General features: G+C 40.3%; 1 protein-coding gene and 3 long non-coding RNA genes across 5 annotated transcripts; 3 read left to right on the top strand and 1 right to left on the bottom strand.

Annotated features, from left to right (window-relative positions):
- The first annotated feature begins 409 nt into the window (after positions 1-409).
- LOC147497613 (lysM domain receptor-like kinase 3) lies at positions 410-25,200 on the top strand. Its single transcript, XM_086560031.1, has 10 exons — positions 410-1,145; positions 12,297-12,488; positions 12,597-12,736; positions 12,833-12,922; positions 13,022-13,127; positions 14,172-14,323; positions 20,238-20,335; positions 23,465-23,603; positions 23,858-23,956; positions 24,865-25,200. The coding sequence occupies exons 1-10, from the start codon at positions 509-511 to the stop codon at positions 25,027-25,029; spliced, it is 1,818 nt and encodes a 605-aa protein (XP_086416157.1). The 5' UTR covers positions 410-508; the 3' UTR covers positions 25,030-25,200.
- Positions 2,663-3,106, top strand: LOC147497615 (uncharacterized). Its single transcript, XR_015195192.1, has 2 exons — positions 2,663-2,800; positions 2,873-3,106. It is a non-coding gene; the product is annotated as an uncharacterized LOC147497615 (long non-coding RNA).
- LOC147497614 (uncharacterized) lies at positions 3,336-4,422 on the top strand. Its single transcript, XR_015195191.1, has 2 exons — positions 3,336-3,672; positions 3,747-4,422. It is a non-coding gene; the product is annotated as an uncharacterized LOC147497614 (long non-coding RNA).
- On the bottom strand, positions 12,476-27,231 carry LOC147497612 (uncharacterized). 2 transcript variants are annotated; one of them, XR_015195190.1, is made up of 7 exons: positions 27,002-27,231; positions 26,213-26,288; positions 25,947-26,135; positions 25,745-25,781; positions 19,859-19,974; positions 14,520-14,598; positions 12,476-12,824 (listed from the first exon to the last, which is right to left on the bottom strand). It is a non-coding gene; the product is annotated as an uncharacterized LOC147497612 (long non-coding RNA). The 2 variants fall into 2 exon arrangements; XR_015195189.1 differs by lacking the exon at positions 25,947-26,135 and having other exon boundaries at positions 27,002-27,222.

Raw genomic sequence — 27,231 nt, 5'->3', positions numbered from 1 at the left:
TTTTCCGATATTTTTTACATTCAGACAAAATAAAACATTCCGTCCAAATTTTAAAGTCACATTTGTATTGGATAGATAGATAGATCAAAACAAGAAAGTAATAATTAAAAAAAAAAATAAAAATTAAAAATTAAAAATAAAAAAAAAAATAAAAAAAAAAATAATCCCTAGTAGTTTCTCACCAAGAAAGTAACTATGATGAGAAATAGTCCTATGTGGCACCTATATAGAGGTAACAAGTTGTTGCTTGCATTGGGAATGCTTTTATAAAAATTGTTAGAAAATTTATATATGTATAGTTATGATTATTGAACAAGTTTTCAAAAAAGACCGGTATATATGCATGGGCCTACTCTATATATATAGAGAATATATATATATATAAATCAAACATAATTCTAAATAAACTAACAAAAATGTAACGATAGAGAACAACTACCTAAATATCTCCTCCGCCAGATTACAACAAGTATATTTCATTAGCAGGAACAACCTATGTTGCACGTTAATGGCTCCCATAAACCTTTTCCTCTTTATTTCCCTTCTCGCAACAATTTTCTCTAGGACTGTCTCCGATACCCATATCAAGCCTACTGTTATATACCCACTACCTTGCACTGAGAAAGAGACGACATGCAATTCGTACTTGTACCACATCTCAGAAGGTTTAACAACAGAGCAAATTGCCTCTTACTACTCAGTTAGTACATCGCAACTCAAAGCCATATATCATAAGACAAAACCAGATTACCTCATATCAGTTCCTTGCACATGCAAAGAAGTGGATGGTACAGTTGGGTACTTCTACGACACCTCTTATAAGGTTCTATCCGGCGACACGTTTGTGAATATCACGACCAAGATTTACAGTGGGCAAGCTTGGACGGCTGGAGAAGAAAATTTTCTTGCAGGGGAAAACCATACTATTCATCTTGTATGTGGATGTGTAGAAAGAAATTCCCAAGTGGTGGTAACATATACAGTACAAGACCATGATACATTATCAGGGATTGCTTCTTTATTATCTGCCAAGTTAGAAGGGATTGAAAGATTAAACACAAAACTGACTGAAAATCCAGGATATATAGATGTTGGATGGGTGTTGCTTGTCCCTAAGGAAATAAATGGTCTCCAGCTCTCCAAAGGTGTGTTTAACTCCAAAAACCTATTATGTTTGCAGTATTGTTTCGGTATCTTGTCCAAAATTATCTAAACTTGCAAACGCATCTAAAGAGCTTACACCAGTATCTATACTCAAATATTACAACTTATAAACTCACTAGTATTAGGTCTGTCTTTCCTTTTCACTCTCTATTCTTTATATATTGTCTCTTTTTTCTAATTTCTCTTTTCATCAGGTTCGTTTATATATTGTCTATTTATGGCAGTTCTCGGCAGTTAGGTTACCTGCGGACCTGATCCGCTGCATCATGTCCCCTCTTCGCTACTCTGCATACGACCCCTTTGCCACCTATGACTCCACATGTCATGAATACGTCCTATACATATGCCCCTCTCGGTCCCGTTGATGTTCCGCGATACCATTTATAGTCCGCGGATAGACGACAGGTCCGAGAATCCACCCAATACTCCCCCTCTCCTTTCCATCTGTGGTACGCACCTCCTTGGCATGTGCGCCATCATTACATCCACGTGTCCAAGGCGCACGTGTATGGAACATGTCTTTTCGGCGCACGCGCATCGAACCTGCCTTTTCGATTTTCGAGGCCCCACGTGTCTCTTTTCCCCTGGTCCTTTTTTCTTTTGAGATTATGCTTTTGCCCCTGTCGCTTAGTATCCCGCTCAAACATCTCTCTTTCTTCAAAACCCCCACTCTTGTATCTAAACCTTCTCACTTTGCTCAACCCTTCTAACTGTTCTTCGTTTCCGGTGGATCTTTGGCCGTTCAAGGTTCGAGTTTTTCTTTTCGTTGCTCTTTGCTGCTTAGTAACTCAGGTTTGTCTTCACCCCCTTTGTTCTGGTCATTTGTTTCCGATTATTCTCATTCACGTTATTGTTCCCCTTCCTTTCCCTTCGGGGTTTGTTTCCCCCCTTATTAACTCAGTTGGGGCTCTCCCATTTGTTTTATTCTATCATGTCGAAGTCCGAATCGGTGAGTACCTCAGCTACTCGATCCAATGGATCGGAGTCCTCCACTCCCAGATCTAGCGGTCATACCGCGGAACGATCTGAGTCCACGGCTTCGGGCATTGCTAGCCCTATCGCAGAACCTTCCACTTCAGGAAGGACATCCACTTTTCCTCCCCCCCCCCCCCTTCCTACCACTATAAACCCAACTTAGATGCAGTTAAAGCTGCTTATGGCATCCCAGCCAATGTGATCCTTGAGCACGTGTCTGGCGTCACGGACCCATTTCCCGCATCTAGTCAAACCGCGGCCTGGTTGTCTCATCGCTACTGTAGGTCAGATAGCGGCAGGCTTGCAGTTTCCCTTAACTCCTCTTGACGTCGAGGTATGTAACCACTTCAACATCCCCCATGCCAAGGCATTGGTAACTTTTGGCGTATCCTATATGCCGCGAATCATTACAACGAAACCAATTCTCCCAAAATCCAACTCTGCGATATAATAGCTCATTATTATATCAAGAAGAGCACCAAATTTGGTAGTGTAGGATACCAGTCCTTCTGTACGCGTCCGCAGAAGAAGTCCTTTGTCCTCCACATTACTACCTCTGACAAAGTGTGGCATTATTATCCGTTATATGTGTCCGCTAGTTTTGTGTCTGCGGATCTTTCATCTGAAGCTTCTCTAAGGCATCTCAGTTTCCTTACTAGTGGTACGTAAAATCTTTTGGTTCGTAGTGCCCCTTCCTAACTTGTTTTTAACTGATCTTTCTTTTGTGACACAGGTTGGAGCCCTGATTCGCGATCTAAAATTTACATCGGCGTCTCATCAGCAACTTTCCAAAGACTCCGCAACTTGAAAAGTGCCCAGTGTGAAGTTCTCGGCATAGATCCATAAAAGGGCAACCCTCTTCTCCTCGACCGCCGTTGAAAAACATTGGTAAATATCAAGGTCCACTCTACCGCCCAGCACCACCCAAAGAAAGACTCCCCAAATCCTCCCATCACCCAAAAAGAAAGGCTTACAAATCCTTCAGGTACACCAACAAGATATACCACTCCAAAGTCGTTGCCCAACGAGCTGCCGCCCAATCCCATACCACTACTCCATAAACCACCCCCTCTTCCTACTCTGCCGTGGCGGATTGGGAAGACGACTTTGCTCAACCCTCCTCCACTGTAACTGAAGCTGCCATGGCCACTAACAAGCTCAAACTTTGGGATAGTGACTCGAACAGGGATGAGCCCACCGAAGTTGCGGCCAAGAGTCCCCCAGCCAAAAAGGCTAGGATCGTGGCTCCGGCCATCACTGAAACCGTTTACGCACCGGTAGCGCCTATTGCTCCCCACGCGATCGCCCCGGAAAAGACCCTTACCCCTCTGGGCCCTTGTCCTCTGGTGTAATTGACATATGGCGTCCTCAATTCAGGGAGATCGCGATATAACTATTCGCAACTCTGCCCTAGATAACACCGCTGTTGCGGCTTCTCTTTTTTTCAGCTCGCATCTTCCTAAAGATCAAGCATATGGAGATTCTGGCACGTTTGCCTCGCATAGAGCATCCATTTACCATGGCTGGGCAAAGGTTTAATTTTAATTATTATTATTATTATTATTATTATTATTTTGGATAGTTTGGTAATCAATCTTTCTATTCAGCTGAGTTTGGACATCGGCTATGTGGTGCGCGGCCTAACCAACACGCTGGAATCGTTGGAGACCATGAAACAAGAGATTGAAAGTCCTGATGGCTAGAAAGCTAAATACGCCAAGGTGGAGAAGGACCGTGATGATCTTCGAATTGTAGCCGTGAAGGCTCAAAAGGCGCTCCAGCTGGCTGAAGACAAGCATCGTGATTATGATGCAGGTGTGACATCCAAACTGGAGGGCCAAAAAGAGGCGGATAAGATCGCCACTCAAGCCGCTGTAGATAAAGCCGTGATAGAGGCCGCGGAGCGTTTTCGCAGTCTAGCTGAGAAGAAGATTGGCCGCGAACTTAAACAACAGCTCGAAGAACTTGCTGCGGTTGGCCGCCTTCTTCCTGTTCCCCCTCCAGTAGCGGATACACCAACCTCTGCTCCAATTTCCACTCCCTCTCCAGTCACCTCCCCAACTGAAGCTGCTACTCAAGTGATGCCTCTACCCACACCCAGTGTGGTCGCCTCTCCCATTGATGTGGATAACGATCCTCCTTCCTCTGGTGAAGGGGAGTTGGCGTCCTTTCAGAATGACGCGATTGAAGGGCAGCAATAACTCCATGGAATTTGTGTCTTTGTCTAAGTGAAACTTTTGTTTTTGTACCTTTGTGTGTTTGTAATCCACATACTTTGACTGATGGCACTTTTTGTACTATGTCTTTTGCCTGGTTTTCTGGGTATGCCCAGCAGGTCTTCAATGTATATTGTTTTGCATTTTAAAGTTCTTTATTAGCAAGCCTAATTCCCATTGAATGAACTTCTGATATCCATCTTTAGCTTTGGAGTTAGTTTCTGTCTCAACTAATTTTGCTTTCTAGTTTATTCAGACGATGCGATCCTTGAAGGGCTCCCTCGGCTGCCTTTTGGCGGGCCGTGAAGCCCTGATGGGGCCGCTCAATTTGCCCCAGTTTGATTCGGACATGTAGTCCGCGAAGGGATCATCCCCTTTTAATCACCGAGGAAGATGGGGGGCAGCTCAATTTGCCCCCGTTTGATTCGAACGCGTGTAGTCCGCGAAGGGGCTCATCCCCCATTGTCTTTGATCACCAGGAAGCTGATGGCGGCAGCTCAATTTGCCCCCCAGTTGATTCGGACGTGTAGTCCGCAAAAGGGGCTCATCCCCCGCTGCCTTTGGACAACAGGAAACGGGGCAGAGGCTCAATTTGCCCCCAGTTTGATTCGGACGTGCAGTCCGCGAATGGCTCATCTCCCCCGTTGTCTTTGATCAGCTGTGAAACCTGATGGGGGTAGCTCAATTTGCCCCAAGTTTGATTCAGACGTGTAGTCCGCGGAAGGGCTCATCCCCCCCGCTGTCTTCGGACGGTTGTGAAGCCTGAATGGGGGCAGCTCAATTTGCCCCCAGTTTGATTCGGACGTGTAGTCCGCGAAGGGCTCATCCCCTCGCTGCCTTTGATCACCAGAAGCCCGTTGGGGACACTCAATTTGCCCCCAGCTTTGATTCGGACATGTAGTCCGGCGAAGGCGGCTCATCCCCCATTGCCTTTGGGCCGGCCAGAAACTGATGGGGGCGTGATTGCCCCGGTTTGATTCGGACGTGTAGTTCGCGAAGGGCTCATCCCCCATGCTGTCTTTGATCACCATGGAAGCTGATGGGGGTAGCTCAATTTTCCCCCAGTTTGATTCGGACGTGTAGTCCGCGAAGGGCTCATCCCCCCATTGTCTTTGGATGGCTGTGAAGCCTGATGGGGGCAGTTTAATTTGCCCTCAGTTTGATTCGGACGTGTAGTCCGCAAAGGGCTCATCCCCCATTTGTCTTTGGGCCGGCCAGAAAGCCCGATTAGGCGACTCAATTTGCCCCCAGTTTGATTCAGACGTGTAGTCCGCGAAGGGCTCATTTCCCTTGTTGTCTTTGATCAACCAGTATGCATGCCATGTTTAGAAGAAATGCATTTTTTATTTCATTGACTTAGAATTTGAAACACAATACATTTTCTGATCACTCTATATATATAAAGACTTTTCTTATCCCACTGTAAAGTTAAACAATGTTTCTTTCATGGTATTTCTTCAGCATTCTGATGTTCCATGGTTTCTCAATCTTTGCCCCTGCTGGCGTCTCAAGCTTGTATGCTCCAGAAGTTCCCTTCTCTGTCATGACATATGGTCCTTCTCAGTTGGGTCCCAGTTTGTCGTCATTCTCCTTCTTGGTGGCTGGGGTAACCCTTCGCAGCACCAAATCTCCAACGATGAATGCTCGCGGCTTTACTCGTCCTATCATCTCGTCTCTCAGAAATTTCGATGGTACTCCTCCAAATCGCGTCACGAGCTATATCTCTTTTTTCCTCAATGACATTCAACTCACTTGCTAATATCTTCTCATTTAGTCCCATTTCCACAGCCCTGGTTCTTGTTGTTTTCTCTATCATTTCCACAGGTATAACTGCCTCTACCCCATATGCCATTGCGAATGGTGATTCATTTGTGGAGGTTCGTGGTGTGGTACGATAAGCCCATAAAACATGATTCAATTCATCGCCCACGCTCCCTTCTGGTCCTCTAACTTTCTCTTTAAATTGTCCATGATGGTTTTGTTTGATGATTCCGCTTGACCATTCCCCTCCGGATTGTATGGCGCCGAGAACCCTTGTTTCACTTTGTAGGCTTGAAGGAATTGGCGCACCTTTCCCCCAGTAAATTGTGTTCCATTATCTGCGATGATTGTATATGGCAATCCGAATCTGCATATGATGTTCTCCTAAAGGAACTTCTTCACATTCTCTTCTTTGTGCTGTAGTGCCACTCCCTCCACCCACTTGGTAAAATAATCAGTGGCGGCCAGCATAAATCTTCCTTTGCCGCTTGCCATGGGTAAGGGCCCAACTATATCCAGTGCCCACATGGCGAATGGCCACGGGCTAAACACATTATGCAGTGGCTCAGCTGGGGAATGTATGAGTTGTGCAAACCTCTGCCATTTCTCACATGTTGTTGCATACTCTGTCGCATCCCTCTTCATATGGGGCCAAAAATACCCCTGAGATATCAATCTGTGGGTTATTGTTCGCCCAGCTGAGTGACTTCCGCAATCACCTTCGTATACTTCGGCTAGAACTTCTTGCACCTGTTGAGGCCCTATGCACCTTAACAGTAGTCCGCTGAAACTTTTCCTGTACAAATCCCCATCTAATAGAACGTATCTCTGACTTACTTGCTCCATCCTTCGCCTCTCCTGTTTATTCTCTATCTCCACCCCCATCAGAAGTTTTTATAGGCGTCATCCAACCTGACTCCCTCTCAATGGTGAGCCATACACCTTCCTCTTCTGATGTACTTGGTTTGTTCAACACCCTCACTTCAATCGAACGACCCTCTGTTCCTGGAAGCACTGCAGCCACATATGCTAAAGCGTCAGCATGTCTATTTTCACCGCGGCCCAAATGGGAGAACTGAATCTTTTAGAACTTGCTTGCTTTTCTTTGTAGAACCTCCAGATATCGCGCCATCCTTGGGCAGTGCGCCACAAACCCCCCATTCATCTGACAAATAACCAAGTTAGAGTCAGAGTACACCGATAACTCGCTTACTCCCAGATCTTGTGCCAAATCTAAACCTGCTATCACTGCTTCATATTCAGACTCATTATTAGAAGCCGCGAACCCCAGTTTCATAGACAACTCCAGCCTTGTGTTCTCAGGAGTCACCAACACAACGCCAATTCCATTCCCCGTATCTATAGCAGATCCATCCGCAAATACTCTCCATCCATTTCGCATATCCCAAGGATCCAAGGGATCATGGTTAGATTCTCCTTCTTGGTCCATGACCATTTCCTCTCCCCACGTTGGACCCTCGGCTGGAAATTCTGCAAGGAACTCCGCCATGGCTTCATGCCTTTTCGCCCGTTTCGATCGATATTGGATTTACAGAACAACTAAGCATCACTACCCATTTTAGCATTCTGCCTGACTTTTCTACCTTCAATGCTTGCTTGAGGGGCAAATTTGTTATCACCACCACTGAATGAGCCTCGAAATAGGGCTTCAACTTTAACGCAGAGAATATCAAAGCCAATGCGTACTTCTCAATTCTACTATATCGCGTCTAGCATGGTTTTACTCTAAAAGTAAACTGGCTTCTCTACTTTTTCTACAATTTGCACAAGGACTGAGCTTATCGCATACTCTGTAACCCCCAAATAAAGATACAATTTCTCTCCCTGTTCCGGTCGCGAAAGTAAAGGTGCTTGCCCTAAATAAACCTTCAACTCCTGAAAGGCTTCTTCACACTCGGTCCATTGAAATCAAGGCGTTTTCCTTAACAAACGATAAATGGGTGCGATTTGTCCGATGATTTAGAAATAAATTTGTTCAAGGCCGCGACTCTTCCCGCCAACCGCTGCACCTCTTTCACACTCTGAGGGGACGGCATCTCAACCAACGATCTAATCTGCTAAAGATTCGCCTCTATTCCACGGTAAGTGACTATGTGACCCAAGAACTTCCCTGAAGTTACCCCGAAAGTGCATTTCTCAGGGTTGAGTTTCAGCTTATGCCTCCATAATATGTGAAAAGTTTCTTGGAGACCCTTCAAGTGTTCCTCCTCTGACATGCTTTTTTCCACCATATCATCAATATATATCTCCATGCCCTTCCTAATCTTGTCTTCAAATATTTTTTCCCCTAACCACTGAAATGTAGCCCTCGTATTCTTTAAACCAAAAGGCATTCTAGTATAACAGTAAGTACCTCATTCCACCACGAAGGTTGTCTTTTCCTGATCTGGGCCGAACATCGCAGCCTGATTGTATCTCATGGACGCATCCATGAAAGAAAACACCTTGAAACCAGCAGTTCTGTCTACTAACTCATCCACTCGCGGCATAGGATAACAGTCATTTGGACACTATTTATTCACGTCTGTAAAGTCCACACAAATTCTGACCTTGTCATTCTTTTTTGGAACAGCGACCACATTGGACAGCCATTCCGTGCATTCCACATCCTTGATTATCCCCGCACCCTTAAGCCGTATAACCTCCTCGCAAATCCCCTCCGCGTATTTGGGTCTTACGCTTCTCATCTTTTGTCTTACAAGCTTAGCATCTTCCTTCATATGCAAGTGATGACAAGCAAACTCTAGGTCTATCCCTGTGATATCTTCAATCGCCCATGCAAATATATCCGCATTCTCTGTCAACAATTGTACTAGCTTGATTTTCCATTCCTCCAGCAAGTCCGACCCGACCGATGTAAACTTCTCTTCCTCTCCCACGCCCAGGTTCACGACCTCAATCTCATCCAAAGTTTTCGGTCCCTGTGGAGGTTCGTCTCCTTCGGTCGAATCCGCCTCCTGTAATTGCTATTCTTCTCCTCTCTCGTGCGTCAACTTTTCCCCTCCTATGCCGCGGACCATATTTTTTACAGTCACCTGATGTATGTTCTGCGCGGCCACTTGATCCCCCCTTATTTCGTACATCCCCCCCTTCGTGGGGAAGCGGATCATCTGATAATATGTCGACGGAATGACCTTCATTTCATGAATCCATCTTCTCCCCAGAATGACATTATATTGAGACCCAGTATCTACCACCATAAACCTTGTGAATACCGTCATCGGACCTACTGTTACTAGCAATGTTAACTCCCCCCTGGGTTTTGTCATGCTACCATTAAAGCCATATAAATTGGTCTGAGGAGTCTTTAACTGATCTCTATCTATGTTCATCTCTTCTATGGCCCCTTTAAATAACAGATCCACCGAACTTCCACAGCCTATCAACACCCGCTTCACTAGATAATTACCCATTGCTATGGTAATCACCAAAGCATCCTCATGCGGCGAAATCACTTATTCCAAGTCTTTCGGGGTGAACATTATGTTTCCCTCACCCATCGCGGTTCCCACAACTAACCGCGGTGTGCTTTCCCACCTCATTTACTCTTTGTAAGCTCCGCGGTCTTTCTTATCTTGTCTCGGTATGCATTTCTTCCAAGTGTCTCTCCACTGTAAATGACATTTATAGTTCCTAAGATCCTGGCAGGAGCCTGCACTCTCTCAGCATGACGAACCTCCGCGACAAATTCTTTAAGCATCCCCTTCTCAATTATTCTTTCCACCAGCCACTTCAAAGCATAACACTCGTTAGTGGCATGGTTCCTAATATGATGATAGGCGCAAAATGGTTTCCCCTCTATCTCTCCAGGGGTATTCCGCGGTCCTTCATAATGCTGCAACCCTTTGATCAGTGGCAAGATTTTCTCTAATGGCCTGTTAAGAGGAGTCTGTTCTATCTCGCTGTATGGCTTTCTTTCGCAAATATCTCTCCTACCCCAATCTCCAGTTCTTTCAGGTCCACGATTCTCCCCTCTGTAGGATCCCCCCTCTCTTTCTTCTCTCTTGCCTTTATCTTTTCCATCATCCTTATCCACAGCCTGTACTGCCTTCCCGGATCTCTTTTGTTCCCTCGCATTTCTTTGCATTATGTCCTCGTACCGAATATATTTTTCTACATTTGGGTACAAAGCGTTTAAAGTGGTGATCTCTATTTTAGACATTGACTCGTGGACTCTAGTTCCCTGTCTCAAGCCGTGCTGAAAGGCAATGACCGTTGTATGTTCATCCAGATTCTCCACTCTCAGGGTCTCTTCTTTGAATCTACACAGAAATTCCCATAATGATTCCGCTGACATCTGCTTGATGTTGAACAGAGCCGCGATATCCACAACCCTCCTTTTCTAGTGGATGAAATGGTCCACAAAGGCGCGCTCTAGCTCTTCAAATCTACTGATGTTCCGCGAAGAGCGGTAATACCAATCTGAGGCTCCCCTTAAGGCTGGCAGGGAACATCATGCAGCGCAGCGCAGCCCATCATACTTACTTTCCTGCCACAACGGCATCTGTTGCCTTAAGTGATGCAAATGATCAGTTGGGTCGCTCTTCCCATCATACCTTTCAAATCTTGGTTGACTGAATCTCTTAGGCACCTCCGAATTCCATATCAAATCTGCCAACGGACTTTTATTGAGGTTAGCAACTTTTTTTGAGCGGCACTTTGGTTCACTTTTTCAACCGCACGGTTCACTTCTCTATCTTTCTCGATCATCGCCTGTACTATCTCCAACGTGATGCCCTCTACTGGATCTACTCCCTGGGGCTAGTACTCTTCATTTTCCCCTTCCACCTCACTGCCTCGATGATCCCCACGCTCCATGTCCTCTTGTGCGGTCTCCCTTTCCTTTCTCAACTCGATATACTCGTTCCTCAACCTAACTATTTCCTCTTGCATAAGTCTGGTAGCGTCTGCCGCCACTTCAGATATCTCTTCCTCTCCGCCCACCTCCCTTTCTTCGCTCACAACCTCTTCTACTACCTCTCGAACAGCTTCTTTCCTTGGTCTTTCTACTCCCTTTTTTGTTACGATGGCCATTTTATTTCGCTCTCCCCACAGACGGCGCCAAAATGTATACTCAAATATTACAACTTATGAACTCACTAGTATTAGGTCTATCTTTCCTTTTCATTCTATATTCTTTATATATTGTCTCTTTTTTCTAACTTCTCTTTTCATCAGGTTCATTCATCTCTCCCCCATCTCGCGCTCCTCATCTCCCCACCTGTCACTCTCTATATGGCAATTCTCGGTAGTTAGGTTACCGCAGACCTGATCCGCTACATCATGTCCCCTCTTCGCTACTCTGCATACAACCCCTTTGCCACCTATGACTCCACATGTCATGAATACTTCCTATACAGTATCAAAACGAAAATAGATGGATATGAAATAAATAAATAAATCTAGGAGTTTTTCATTAAACTAATGCCGTAGAATTAGGTCATGATACTTAGCCTGTCGAATATATATCCAAGCCATAGAGATCATCAACTTTGGACAACCCTGGACCTTTTGTGATGGGGTTGATGTCTTACAATGCTTACAATGTTGGTTTTTTCTATTCCTTTGTAACGTCAAGTCGGTCAAGATTCCAAGCGTCGCATCTAAATATTAAGTAAAGCATCCAGATTTGGACTACAGTATAAAAGTATTTTCATTTTCTGTTTCTCAATGAATAGTGAATTTGTTGCATTCTTGTTCGTTTTAAATGGACTGATCCATCTGACACAAAACACATAAGAGAGGACAACAAAGAACATCCAGAATAACATATCAAATTTTTAGCATGCTTATAATCACCGTTAGTTATGAAAATAGAGACAGGTAAAATTCCCTTAGACACAGGTGTCCAATTAGAAAACAATGGCGAGGCGATACTCTACTTTGTTCGTGACCAAAGGAAATATTCTATAGTCTCCAGTGTACAATCTTTTTCTAGTACTAGTATTTAGGTTTTGGATGTGAATATCACGATAGTTTCCACCTATTACAGCTTAACGGGAGTACGGAACAGCAAAACAAGTGCATGCATACACAGATATAAACACATGCATACATCCTGAAAACATCTATGGGGATCTTGTGTTTTGCAGCTCTTTTTTGTAGTATATTCTAACTTCACATTTCTTGTTATATACTTTTCTTTCCTACTTGGAGTAGGGAGAAGGAAAAAGTGGCCGATGATTATTGGCATTTTGTCATCTGCAACGTTAATTTCAATAGGAACACTGTTGATACTCCTCCTTAAACGAAAGAGAGCCCGCGAGCTCAGCGAAGAAGATCCTAAAGCTGTTTCAAAGACCATAAGTAGCAGAAGAACTAATTCCTTGCAGAGTCAGTACTGCAACGAAGGTGAAATAAACTTGAATAACACCACTACAAAACATTAGTGAAGCATCAAATCATGTTCAAAATGATTTCTGATGTATCTAATTGTGGCAAAGTATATATATGATACAGATATAACAACATTTGAAACAGAGAGACCAGCAATATTTACTTTGGATGATGTCGAAGAAGCTACAGCTAACTTCCATGAATCAAGAAAAATTGGAGAGGGAGGATACGGAAGTGTATATTTTGGTGTCCTTGGAGAGCAGGTAAGACATTTCTAACCAATTTCAAAGTTTTCACAACTCTGAACTTTTCCACCTTAGTCATTCTAGACTCTTCATTCACAAGTAAAATCTGTACAGAAAGTTGCAGTTAAGAAGATGAAGTCTAATAAGTCTAAAGAATTCTTTGCAGAGCTTAAGGTCTTATGCAAGATACATCACATAAATGTGGTAAGACAGAACCCAGTACAATTTGATTGGCAAGATATTTATTTAGACAACCATTGCCTTTCGTGCTCCTCTATAGCTTTAAACTCCTATTCTTCTCAGGTCGAGTTGCAAGGTTATGCAAGTGGAGATGACCACCTATACCTGGTTTACGAGTACGTTCAAAATGGGGCTCTCAGTGATCACCTTCATGATCCTCTACTGAAAGGTGCATTCATGGATTAAAATCACTAAGCCGTTACTTCTAGGTTCATTGTATTTTGTAGAATGGCGTCAATATTTTTGAACAAGAAAATGAACTTAGTAACTTATTAGTTATGGGAGGGGTTCTAGGACATATATTTTAAAAACACGTAAACAAACTCATGATTGTTAGGACACTTTTAAATTTTAGATTTAGCTAATTTTTTGTACATATGATCTTCCAACTACTTTAAACACTGTCACAAAAAATTATTAAAATCCGAAACTTGTAAGCCCATTGAATGTAGTCAACAAATTAAGAATTGTGGACCGTTCATTTTCACGATTTTTGATAATATATATTTGGCAAATTTAGGAATTTTTTATTTTTTTTATTTTTTGTGACAATGTTTAGAATAGTTAGGAGATCATATCTACAAAAAAATTAGAGTAATCTAAAATTTATAAATGCCCTAACGATTTTGAGTTTCTTTACGTGTTTTTCTAACATATGTCCCTAGAACCCCTCCCATTAGTTATATCACGAATTATTACACGTAGTTCTAGGTTCACTGAAATGTGTAGAATGGAATCAATGTTTTCTATAAAGAAAATGGACTTATTAAGTTAGTAGTTACACTATTATTACACGTAGCAATATAGTGGCAATTTTAAGCCTTCGTAAGACGAACACAATCTATCAGATCAATATTCATACCCTTTCAGTTCAAAGACAGGAAACCTAAGGATCCGAAGAAGATAAATACTAGCAATAAGTGTATCCAGATAAACAACTAAATGTTGAGAGCAAGTGATTAAAAAATAAAAAGAATGTGGCTAATTAACGCTAAAAACTTCGAGGAAGAAAATTGATTATATGTCATCAAAGAAAATAATAGTAGAGATGTCAACAGTCAACAAATTTACTACAGGTATATTTGAGCCTACACCTTCCTGTTTGTACAGACTCAAAAATTTCCATTTCAATACTAAGCACAATCTGACTCGAAGTTCGTAATTTTCAAAGTATAACTTTCTGTGGTTCTTACTCCAATTGAGATAAGATCAGGTCACCAGCCTCTCTCTTGGACTGCTAGAGCACAGATAGCACTTGATGCTGCAAGGGGTATTGAATACATTCACGACCACACAAAGGCACATTATGTGCACCGTGATATAAAGACAAGCAACATTCTGCTCGATGAAGGACTCAGAGCAAAGGTATTTACAATAGGACTAACTATGAGAGTGTCTTTTCTTTCATTTTTTTTTTTTTTTTTGTTAATCTATTGTCCCCATAATAACTCAGATATATCAGTGATCTGTGCTAACAATGCATTTCCTGGGGCCTGCTATTTCATCAATAGTGTTTCCAGACCAACAAATAAAGAGACTTGTAATCAATAAATGAAATCACCTGTAGAATCAGGTTCAGTAGTACGGACATCTAATGACAGTAGATTAATCCTTCTCCATTTGCGGCTTCAGTAATACCCCTACAAAGAAGCCTAGGAATTAGTAATGCCTCATATTCTGCTAAACATAGTCTCTTCAGATAAATGAAACGAATGCGAGTGTTTTATCGTCCAACTAATGCTTAAATTAAACAATCGATGTGGAGGTGGGTTGTGTTTTTTGGCGTGGATGATCTCGAAGTCGTGGAATTGATCATACAGAAAATTCAGCATTAGTGGAAACCTTTAACCTCAGAGGTTTTAGGGCAGATGTAAAATCATCAGCCTCTATTTGTGAGGTTAAGAATATCAATACAAACTGAAATTTTAGTACGATGATCTGCATGGCATCAAGACCATCCAAACCAAAAATCAAGACATGGTTCCCTTATTTGATACAAGCATTTGTTGGGCGCTTGTGTTGAACGAAGTTGGACAATATTTTACAGTTTTCCTTATATTTATAACTTGTGGATGGTAATGTGTTGACTATAACTAAGGAAAATATATACCTAGAGGCCATATTTAAGGCAGTGACAATGCCATATATTTGTGTATTGTAGGAAGACACTGCCATATAGCAAACATGAAGCTTTCTTTTTTAATCTACTAATTGACACGCACAATCGTATAAAATTACCTTTAAGTGTATTGACTATGAAATGTATCAAAAACAAAACAGATTTTCTAACGAGAAAACAGAAAACTTATATTTGGGTTTTGATCCACTTAAATTCAACACTTTTGTTGACAAGTCAATTTTGTACGTGAGAGTACTTTTATGTGTCAAGATGAAGTGCAAACGCATTTCTCATATTTTATGTTACATATCCAATATAATTTGTTGGGTATGGGGACCGAACGGTCATTAGGCCCACATCATGTAGCAATGAAGCTACAATCCAAGTATTAAAGTGGAGCACTGAGGCCTTCTGAGTTAAAAACCCCACACCATAAATGAGGCCCAGTTGATTGGGCTCAGTGGTGGCTATGGCAAGGAACAGTATTAAGCTGGGGTGAGAGATCCTATGAGGGCACCATGTGTGGGTCATATTGTTAGACACGCCATGAAGCATGTGCTAAGAGGGTCCAAGTGACGTACATGATCGTGAAACTCAACCAGTACAAGCCTGATAAATATTGGTGTTCGAGTATTCTCACCGATAAGCCAAGATTGAAGGTTACCCATTTACCAACAGTCGAATCCTCAGGTAAGCCCTAGAGGAGACTAAGCAAACCCGTCCGAGTAGACGAGACGGGATAACCAATAGTCCGCTAGGACATTATTTGGAAACCTCGTTACCTAATGGAACCATGTAGTCAGGCTCCAACTGAACTACGTCCCTAGACCTGTTCAAAACGGGCCCTGTTATTGCAACAAGGAACGTTCCAAGCATATGGTGCATAAACCATGAGGAGAAGCCGGAACTCACCCTTCCCTTATAGGTTGACAAAAGATTACCACTGTAACTAAAAGGAAATGTTGAAATTTCTCCTCCAGAGAGTAAGTATAGAATCTGCCTTTGGTTAATCCATGACACCTAAGGCATGGTTGAGGTCAGGCCAAACAAGTGGTATCAGAGATGGTTCGGCTAGGCCATTTTCAGCCCAGGGTGTACATTGTTGGTTTTTGGACCAAACTGTGAATAGTCACACATCATGTACTATGTACTGTACTAATGAAGCTACACTCTACTTAACAAAGTGGGCTCTCACTCCTAATAACTTCGAGGCCTTGTAAGTCAAAAACCACAATATAGATGAGTCCCAGTTGCTTGCTTTCTGTGGTGGCTAAGGTTGGAGGCTTGGGTGAGGGCACCATGTGTGGGGCCTAAGCTTGGCTGCAGTTAGGCCTGACATACTTACCTTGAAATCTTATTATATTATTTCAAAAAACAATCTTTAAATAGAAGCAAACAAACAAATGCTAAATTTTAAAACAAACTTTGATTAGTTGTCCCGAACTGAAATACTTCTATCAGAAATAACACAAATATATATATTGGAAGATAGTGTAGACAAATCTAGATAGTTATCCCCATAAAACTACACCACCATCATGCTTTAAGAAGTGCCAACACCTCTTGAAGAATATAAGAGGAAAAACCCATGCACAACCTCTTTCACCTCTTATTCAAGAATTGTAGACTCTAATTCTTCTCCATCTTCCAACGAAATGCTATCAAGATGAATCCCTTCCACAACAGGCAGCCATCGATCCATGAGGTTTCTTATAAAGTTTCTCATAAAACTCCACCACGTGATTTACAATGACTTCCTTGTCAACCTCTAGAACACCCTCAATCCTAAGTTTTGCTATGTTTTAAAAGATTGTTAATTCTTCCACTCGCCTTCGCCATCTTACGAAAACAGTGGTGCTTCTCTCCCCATCCTTCACCTCCACCACCCTCAATTTCTGTCTGTCTTTAGGACATCTCCTCAATCAAAGTAAGTGCATTTAGTTCATTGTTTATGTTTTTTCATCTAACCTACTCCTCCCTAGCTAGTGCATCCCTTTCCTCCTTACGGTCCAACTCGGCCACCTCTTCCCATTTCAAACCGATTGTAATATCCGCTCTACCAAAGTCTCCTCATTCCATATCTTCAGTTTTGCCTTCAAGCCATTCAACTTTTTCCAAAACACCATCAAATAAATGATAGTATTATCTTTAAACTACATCATTCCAAATTCGAAAGGCTTAGGCCCTCCTACCTTCTCACAATCTAATAAAATTGGACAATGATCGGAAACAGGTTTGGGTAATGCATGTAACGACTATTTAGGAAACATCTCCTCCCACTCTGGACTCACAAATCTATCAATGCGACTCAAAGAAAGATTACCCTCACCCTTCAAGAAAGTCAATAAGCCTCCACCCATAGGAATATCCAAAAGACAATTCTTATTGACAAAAGAAGAAAACTTTCTCATAAACCTATCCACATCCCCGCTCCAAGCTCCTCTAACTCCATCCAAAGGTCATCTTCCCTATGAAGCACGGACACCGACACGCGATACAGATACGCGGACACGACATCATTCAAAAAAGTAGGACACGAATACGTCATGGATACGTCAAAGAAAAATTATATATATATATATATACGTCATGAAATTTAACCCTCTCCACTAAGTTTAAATCAAAATATGAAAATTAGTTTTGAACATGTCTAACTCTAAAAGATTAAACATCAACATACATGTCCAAAAATGCAAGCATTTTTGCCAACAAAAGAATTAATAATTACAGAAGATTCATAACAAATATATATAAAAACTTAAAAAGGACTTGGCAATCATCAAAAGTGTACAGTTGTGCATTGTGCCTCCTTATTTTAAGAGTGAAATAAAACCCCTACCAAGTCATGTATTCTTTTAAGTATTTTAATCACTTTTTTAAAATTTATAGTAAAATGTAGAAGTGTCCCCCGTGTCTCCCCAGCGTGCCCATGGAGTGTCGGAAATCCTATAAATTAATTAATAAATCCGACACTCCAAATCGAGCATCTGACACGTGTCGGAGGCGTATCGGAGAGTGTTGTCGGATACGTGTCCGACACGGATAAATTGCCCTTAGAGGAGTGTTCGTGCTTCATAGCATCTTCCATATAGATATTAGAAATCATACACCAAGATTGGTCCACTCCCCATCTACAACAAACGGTAAGAGAGAAAGCTCCCTCCAAGACCTCACTCAAATCCACCACTTCCTTATCCAATAAAGAAAACATACCTCCGGACATCCACATCCTTCCCAAAGAAGCCACAAAATCAAAGCCTATACTCCGAATTTCTTCATAATTGTCTTGCTCTATGAACACTTGTACTTAGGGCTGTCAATGGGTTTCGATAACCCGATAACCGACCCGAACCAAACCAATAAAAAAACGGTTTGGGTTTTGATAATTTGGTTTGCCACCTACCGACCTGAGACTGAACCGATAAGATATTGGTTTGGTTTCGGGTTTATCCTCCACCGAACCGATATGAATCCGAACCGATAAGATGGCATTTTAGTAATATTATGATTAATTTTGTATATGTTTATTAATTGTGTGACTGAAATGAATCAATTTAATTTAGGATTTAATTGATTTTATAGTTTTCGGTTTTGGTTGGGTCGGTTTCGGATTGTAATATATTTTATCGGTTCGGTTCGGTTTCGGGTTCCCAATTTTCTTATCGGTTTGGCTTCGGATTTTTCATAACCCAACCCAAACCGATCCATTGACAGCCCTACTCGTACTATCCCATTTAATTTTGTATCATGAGAAACCTCACTCTCCACTTTCTCCTCATCCTCTGAATCCACCTTCTTTCTTCTTTCCTACTAGCCCATTAACATTCCAAGAAAGAACAACTAGCTTCAACATGAGGAATAAGCTCTCCCCACGTCTCTCTCAACCTCCCTTCTAAACACTAATAATCCAACAAGTCTCCATTATTAGAATTGCAACCAAAGTTCGTCCACTTATACCTCAAATCTCTTCCTCTCAATAAATATCAACATCACTAGTCATTAATCCATTAATCCAACATCTCGCTAACTCGAAGGAGTGGTTGCAACAGGCCTCACCTTTACTAGAAGATGAGAGTCAAGTGCAAGATACAACTCTCAAAATTAGGGATTTAGCCTTTCCCTCTAAGAGATCCAAGGATCTGAACTTGCACCGCTGTTAGAGTAGCTAAAGTTGGGAGCAAGCAGATTGGAAGATATCTTATGGAAGATGATGTTGATGGCATGTAAAATTACTTTTTCCTTCCATCTCCTAGTGGATGTAATTATATAATCCAAACTTACTCCACCCATGCAAACAAAACATCCCGACTTTGCCAGGGCTCATATTACAAATTATGACTGGTATCTCTACCGCTTAATGCAATAAATCTAAGCTGGTCTTCTGTTGTCACATAAAATTTTCCAAATGATTCAAGTGTACACCTGCTCACAAATTTCTTCTTTAAGGACTCCTACATTTTATGTTATACACACTGATTAATGGGACAGCAGAACCAAATATCCTAATTTAAATGGAAAGAATTCCAGACCACCATATGTGAAAGCTTGGAGCATTTTTGGTCTGTTAATCTTCACTGGTGTCTAAACCCACAGAATATTCTAGCAAAGCTTACCAGTATTGCATTAACACTATATAATAATTATTTCTAACCACTTACGAAAAATAAAATTATGTTGTAAAGCAGTTCTCTAATTAAAATGACACAAGATTGCCAATAAGATCTGAGAAACAATACATTTAAGAATCATAAAAAGAGAAGTACATTAGAACCTAGATGCACCTGAAAGCAAAATGTTTAAAGCTCCAAATTCTGACAAGACCGACAAAAAAGACCTTTACGGAGAGTGAATCATTCTAGAGTTCCTTGTCAGGCTCATCATGTAACGTATACCAGCTCTGTCAATAACCACAAATGAATATTTCAAAGTGGATCATCACATACACAACAGCTTCTAGATAATAATTATTATATATACAAACTGTGAAAGATTGTAGGAAACATATTCAATTGAAAAAGCTTAGTGTACCAACTCTACATGAAAATGCTTCCAATATTTACTTTTTCCGGTATATTTCACTTCAGGTTTTCATACTACCTAAAGATGACTATTGATAACAATCCCAACCATATAATAACTAACACTAGACCGTTTCTACAGGTCGCAGATTTTGGGCTGGTGAAGCTTGTAGAACGTACCAACGAAGATGATTTCATGGCAACACGTCTGGTTGGAACACCAGGTTACCTTCCTCCTGAGTAAGTATATAAAGTCTCCTTTACACTAATTATTTGACAGAAACTAATCAAACTGGGGGATTATGCCATATTTTACAATATAGGGCATTAACTTTTTTTCTTTTTGACAAGAAAGACAATGTACTAATGGTGGACCAAGACAAAAAAATTTGAAGCGTATCCCAAATTGTAGAATACAGAAGGTACGTGCCCAGTATTTTGAAAAGCACTAGGCCGTAGGCAGGTGGTAGGACACCTAGCACCTACACCTCCTAGGCAGCACATAAGTGGGCTAGGTGCTAGCGATCAATTTTTTTTTATTTTTTTTTATAATGTGTACTATGTCAAAGGAGAGAAATAAAGAGATCAAGCTTTATTTCTTAATAATACCTAAGAATTATCCATCCAAACATTTCCAACAATTCCAATTTCAAACACACACACACACAAACAAAAGTAAGAAAATGACAAAAAATGTGTACTCTTCATGAATTAACGAAAATTTATGATACCACACGTCAACACTAATTCAAATAGTGATTAGAGGATCAAGAATCACATATTATTTCAATTGGTTTAAAGTATATAAAACAAGGAATCAATAAATCACTTACCTTGATCTATAGCAAATAATGTGATAAAGCCGTTAATCGCAAGCAAAAAACCGTTTCTCATCCAAAACCTCTATTTACTTTTATGTGTTAAATTTGTTGTGTGTACAACAATGGGGTTCTTCACTTTCCTAGAGGCATTCATTGTACTTGTACATTCTTCCCTCTCCTTTTTCTAATATAAATTCTTAGCTTACCTAGCTAAACAAAAAGGAGAGAGGATAGCGGTTCTATCCCTTAGATTCTTGATATCTCACTTTCACATAAAAATAAAAAATGAAATTTCATAGAGAACCCAATTCTCTCAACGAATAAGAACTAGGCATGTGCATAATTGGAAACCAAATTCTCATATAGTTTTAATCCTATAGACCACTTATTGAGGATATGATAGAGTGATCCACAATATAATGTGGACTATTATTTCATATCTACAATCTCCCACTTGGTCTATATGACAAAACTGAATAGTAATTTTATTCTATAAAACATTTTGTAAAAAAGATTCGTGTCGGTTGACTATGAAACAACATAAACACGACCGCGTTTTTGAACAAAAAAATATATCCAATACATAGGTTTACATAATTGGTTATCGTAATGTCATAATCAAAACAACCTACTTATGTGAGTCATTTTTTTGATCAGCTTATGTGAGTCATGGCGGTAGTGTGTCATTGAAACGACACTATTCTTACCATGTACCACAACATTAGTAACTTGGATGACACGAACCATTCTAGTACTTCTCCTAGGTGTTGAGACAATATCAACTTTAGACGCTTCCTAATCCTTCCCCAAGTAAGCCTGGTCGGATTAGTGGGGCCAATCCTTAATTAGTTCAGTAATCAAAAGCAAGAAAAGAACACCTAAGCTGCAGGAACTTCCTAACAGCGAGTTTTCCTCAATAAGGAAGCTTCTTGGCTGTCAAGCAACCTATTCAAGCCCTCTTCAACAACACAAGAGGGTCCATTGGAAGACTTGGTGGCTAAGTAACGCATTACATAAATAGACAGTGATTTCCGTCCAAAAGTTGAAACCTGAATTGAACATAGATTTGAAAACTTCAAGGTTAAGAAATCGGTAATGAGGCCTATATAAGACATCTTGTCCTTCATCAAAGTATGAGGAAAAACTCTCAACAGGAGTACTCTTTGTAATTTTGAGTGTCCCAGAGAGATTCTCTAGAACTTAGAAATACCAAGGTTTTGTTAGAAAGATTCTCAGCAGGAGTACTCTTGTTATTATTTCATTTTAGGATTAGTTTTGGTTTATGTTAGTATTTTATTTTGGTCTACCTAAGAGAGTGGATCAAAGACCCAAACCCGACTAGATATCTTTTTCATCACCAACAACCTATGATGCACGGATACGGGTACCGATACGGCGACACCAGTATGGGGTATGATACAGCTTTTTTGAAATATTAGGATACGGGTACGGCCTATGGGTACAACTAATTAATATGAATATTTTAAAATATGTGTATTCTGAAAATTATGTTATTAGTTCTTTGAGTAAAGTTAGTCAGGAACATGTGAAAAACTATTATAACACATGTCAAAGTCAATACAGCTTGAAGCCTCAAGAACAATTTACATTTCAATGGAGTAGAACTATCGGATCAGGTCTATTTCAGGGATTCCAATACCCTAGAAGTATCCTAGAAGCATCCAGTACCCGATACGGGTGCAATGGCATTTTAGGAGTATCCATGCATCACAGCCAGCAACAACAATATATCTTGCATCATACTAGTTTCACAAGCAAGTAGTACACCTATCTCTCTCTCTCCTCTTCTTCTTGACAAGCTTGGCACTAAATTGGAGATAAACTAAACCGCACCCTGCCTAGTACCCCAATCTGCATAGTTGGAGTAAATAAGTCTAGCAACCCACCTAGCGAACATAGTCCACCTAGAAGCCCAGCCCGCGTAGGCGTGTCCCCAGCTAACTTAAAAAGATTAGAGATCTAGACTAGGCACCTCCTAGTGCCTAGGGACCGCCTAGGCGGCCTTCGATTTTTTAAACATTTTATGTCCCCTTAATTGATAATCTTTGCCAACTTCTATTATCAATCATCTAACTGCAAAACTATGATGCACGAAACATATGGATAGGAATACAAGTACGACACAGGTATGATTAGAAGCTTTTGAAAAAAAATAATAATATCAACACAGCCCCTCACGTTGAAGTGACTTTAGCCTAACAAGTAAACTCTAAATACAGTAGGTGAGGTGGAGCATAAAGGGGCTTTTAGGCCAAATACTAAAATAGCCTACTTTGATACCATATTAAATTTGTGCATCCATTTAAAAGCTAATTGGCAATGAGTGGAGCGGGTCCAAGATTTACATATGGGAAGACTTCAAATACCCGATCGTAAATCTCAACAAGCGACATGCACAAACACATATTAGCTTTGTGGTAACTTGAATTTCCAAACAATTAAAATATATATACATACACAAATTTATTCAGATCCACTTATTTTTCTCACAAAGACGCCTATTCCTATTACTTTTTTATCTTGACAGATCTGTGCGTGAGCTACAAACAAGCTCAAAAACTGATGTTTTTGCATTTGGAGTAGTTTTAGCTGAGCTGATAACTGGTCAGCGTGCTCTAATTCGTGACAAGCATGAACCAAGCAAAATGAAATCACTAATCTCAGTTGTAAGTCTTTCTCGCATTGACCAAAATAGTGGCTGAGTTGAATTTTAATAAATCCTTGCTCAGGTGTAAGTCCCAAAAATTGACGCAGGTTTAATACATATCTACAGTTGAGGTCAAGTAAATTGTGATATCCAATGATTTATAATGGCTCCCATATATGAGATCTTGCTAAATCAAGTATAAAAAGTGTCAGATCTTGATTTTCCAATTTGCTTACTGCTCTAAGGACTAAACCTCCAACTTTTATATTTCAGGTCTATACAATATTTCAAGATGATGAGCCAGAGCAAGCATTGGAAGCCATTATTGATGGTAATATAAGGGACGGCTATCCTACGGAAGAAGTATACAAGGTTAGTGATTCCATGTAAATCCGCTCACCAACAAGCACAATGAAACTCTCCAGGCTACTGTGAACAAGAATACTTTTAAAAAGGTCACCCAGCAAGTCAATAAATTTTAACTACACTTGGCAACCAGAATCGACCTCAAAGGAAGTTCTACCACAAGGCTTGCTGCTCTTGCAAGTTCACAATGCTGAAAACCGTACGTAAGCCTTAAAGGAGAGGTGAAAAACAAGATCAGCTCATTCACCATTTTATGGGGACCACTTCAGGATGCCTTTACGGCTTAAAACCAAATTGACTAGCAATACAACACAAACTTATGAACACGAGGATATGCATTTCTACTTTCAGGTGATCACCTCAGCCTAGAAAGACAAATTTACCCTACACAGTAAGCAATTGTGACTTGTGTCCATTACTACCAACCTGCTAGGCTGCTACCAAGGTGATCTAGAACGTCATGTGGACCACTGACAAGAAACAACAAAGAACTGAAATAGTGGGTAGTTACATTCAATGGGAGTCCTGCTACTTTCAAATAAATAAAAGGTAACAATAAAAAATAAAATTGAGAATCAGTCTTTCAAATCAAATTCTCCAGGGAGTTTTGAGATTTTCCCCAATTAGTCCAATGTTTGCCCGGTTTGCTTTCTTTTTCTTTCTAGTTTTGTTTATATTTATTTCAATAAGTTCCTGAATGGTTTTAACTTTTAAGAGTCTATCAGGAGAGTTATGTTAGTACTGGTTTCTAAATTGGTTTGCTTTAGGTTTCTCAATTGTTAGGCTGCGAGTCCTAGTTATTTTTAAGCTTCTATTTACTTTTCAGTCCATTATTAGAAGTTTTCTTTATCCAAAAAGTTTACTTTGTATCCAAGAATAGTTGCCTATCAACCTTAACAGTCTCTCTGTTCCAGATGGCAGAAATTGCTGAATGGTGTTTGAGTGAAGATGCAGTAAATCGACCGGAAATGCGAGAGATTGTGGTCACCCTGTCTCAGATCCTGATGTCTTCAGTAGAGTGGGAAGCTTCCTTAGGAGGAAACAGTCAGGTTTTCAGTGGAGTATTCAATGGAAGATGATATGTTTAGCCAGTCATTTAGCTAAAGCAAAACCAACATGATAAATGTATCCATTTTTGCTACTTCCCCAATCCTAAATCTGTCAAAAGCTGTTTTCAATGCACGATTTTTTCTATGACTTCATGGTGAACTTACGAAAAAATACTAAGAGCTCACTTTTGGTCCCTATAAGCTCTCTACCATGGAGATCATCCTAAAAAAGCTGAAGTCATCTAAATATTTCTAAAATTTTAAAAATATAGTGTGCATAACAGAAAATTTTGGACCGCTAGATAAACACAAAAGCTAGAAATTTTGAACGGGGATGATGTTTGCGGAGATATGTCCACAAAGTATCAGCCATTAAATCATTTTGTATGGCGGCATGGGTAAAACCATGTAAGGAAAACCATTCATGTGTACATAAGGAAGAAGCCCTAACAATGAACTTGTTTGACTAAATTCGAAAAGATGGGTTTGATTTCTAGAATTTCTAGGTGTAAACATTCTCTTGCAGTTCTTTCCATTGCCTTTTAATAATTAGGTCGACATAGGTTTCAGCTTTGAAGTGATTTAAGATCATTGGAAGAGTTGGACATGGAAATGAGAAGGACATGATAATTTAGCAAAATTTGGAAACAATTGATAAAACTTTCCGGTTTAGAAGGATACAGAATAAGAAAGCTTTTACGTTACATACCATAGCAAACATAACATGAAATGGTCAAGAATTTACCTGTATGTCACACAGTTTCCAAACTGAAGCCACAGCACTGCAGACAAAACAATAAATTAAAAAATTTAATAGAGAAGTACAACAAACTCAAACTCGACGGCCTAAGAAACTTGTTGGTGAACAAAACAAAAAATAAAATCATAGACTTTTTATCAACATATAGATTTTTGACACGACGGGCTCTCTTGAACAAAAATTGGACCTAAATACATTCTGATTCCCCTCCATACGCATAAAGAACATAGTTGTTATTCGTTGTTGTCATAAGCATTGACTTGCCATCGTTGCTGATCTTTATAACAAAGACTTCAGCTGTATCTCCTCGCACAGTATTTTATGGGCCCTGAATTATGGAGAGAGATTTAAATTGCTCCAACAATGGTGCCGGTTTCTGGATAGATTTATAGCTTTCAGTAACAATAACCTAATATTTATAGGAACGTTAATCAAACGGTTTAATAGCACCACCTTCCATTCCCAAAGTAAAAACAAGGCCCTGTTGGTGACAAGCCACAGCCGGACCAACTCGCAAAAATAGAATTCCCTGAAAAGTACAACAGTAAGCATGAAAAAATTTCAATTCAAACACATTGTCAACAGATATATAGAAAGAAGCCAATATGTACCACTTCTTTCAACTTTGAGGACATGATCCGTATCCATGATACAAAAAGACAGATGGTTTATCAAAATTACAGTGGTTAAAATGGGACACATAGGGGAGTCATTATCTAATATACAGATACAAAAAATAAACCTTAAAAGAACTTGAAAAGACTTCCATTGTGCAATCGCCAGGCAATTAAACCAGCGAACACTGTTCTCAAAATCATCCTTCAACTACTAAGCTAAATTTTCCCAAACATTACTTACTATGGGCACACTTCCAACATGCTTCAATTATGAAACAAAAGGTGTAGTAATGGGGAACATATATATTGGGATGTAGACTCTGTTTATTGCAAACAGCCAATTCTAACAAAAGGTATAAAAAAAGAAGAAACTTTGAAACAGTTGAGTTACTATAAGTTCATTGTTTATAAAGTTGCTCAGCTTATTATTATGAGCTTAAAATGCCGGAGGTTGAATTGGTTTTGGAGGGAGGGTTTAACTTTTTACCACAAACCTCCATCTACACCAATCATCTGAAAGAACCTGATCTTAGCGTGCCAACTTGAAGAAGTGGAATATCTAGCATTTGCTAATAAAGTGATACAACACACCAGACAAAATAGAATAAAATCTAAAAAAACTAACCTGGTCTGACTGCGCTTGTTTAGGACCAAATTAATTACTATTCGTGAAAGAGAAATGAGTGCCGAAACTTTGCATTTCCAGCTCCACCAGAAGTTGCCAAGAAACTATCTGATGGCCGTTACCGAAAAATTAAAATAAAAAATTGATGCTCTTGAGTTTTTTTTTTTTTTTTTTTTTTTCGAATCCCGGTCCTTTTTCTCCATTATTTGCCAGTTAAAACTAGCTGGTAT

The sequence above is a fragment of the Coptis chinensis genome, chromosome 5, assembly GCF_015680905.1.
Source record: "Coptis chinensis isolate HL-2020 chromosome 5, ASM1568090v1, whole genome shotgun sequence".
In the NCBI taxonomy this organism is placed as follows: Eukaryota; Viridiplantae; Streptophyta; class Magnoliopsida; order Ranunculales; family Ranunculaceae; genus Coptis; species Coptis chinensis.
This window is presented reverse-complemented; position numbering and strand designations above follow the sequence as displayed.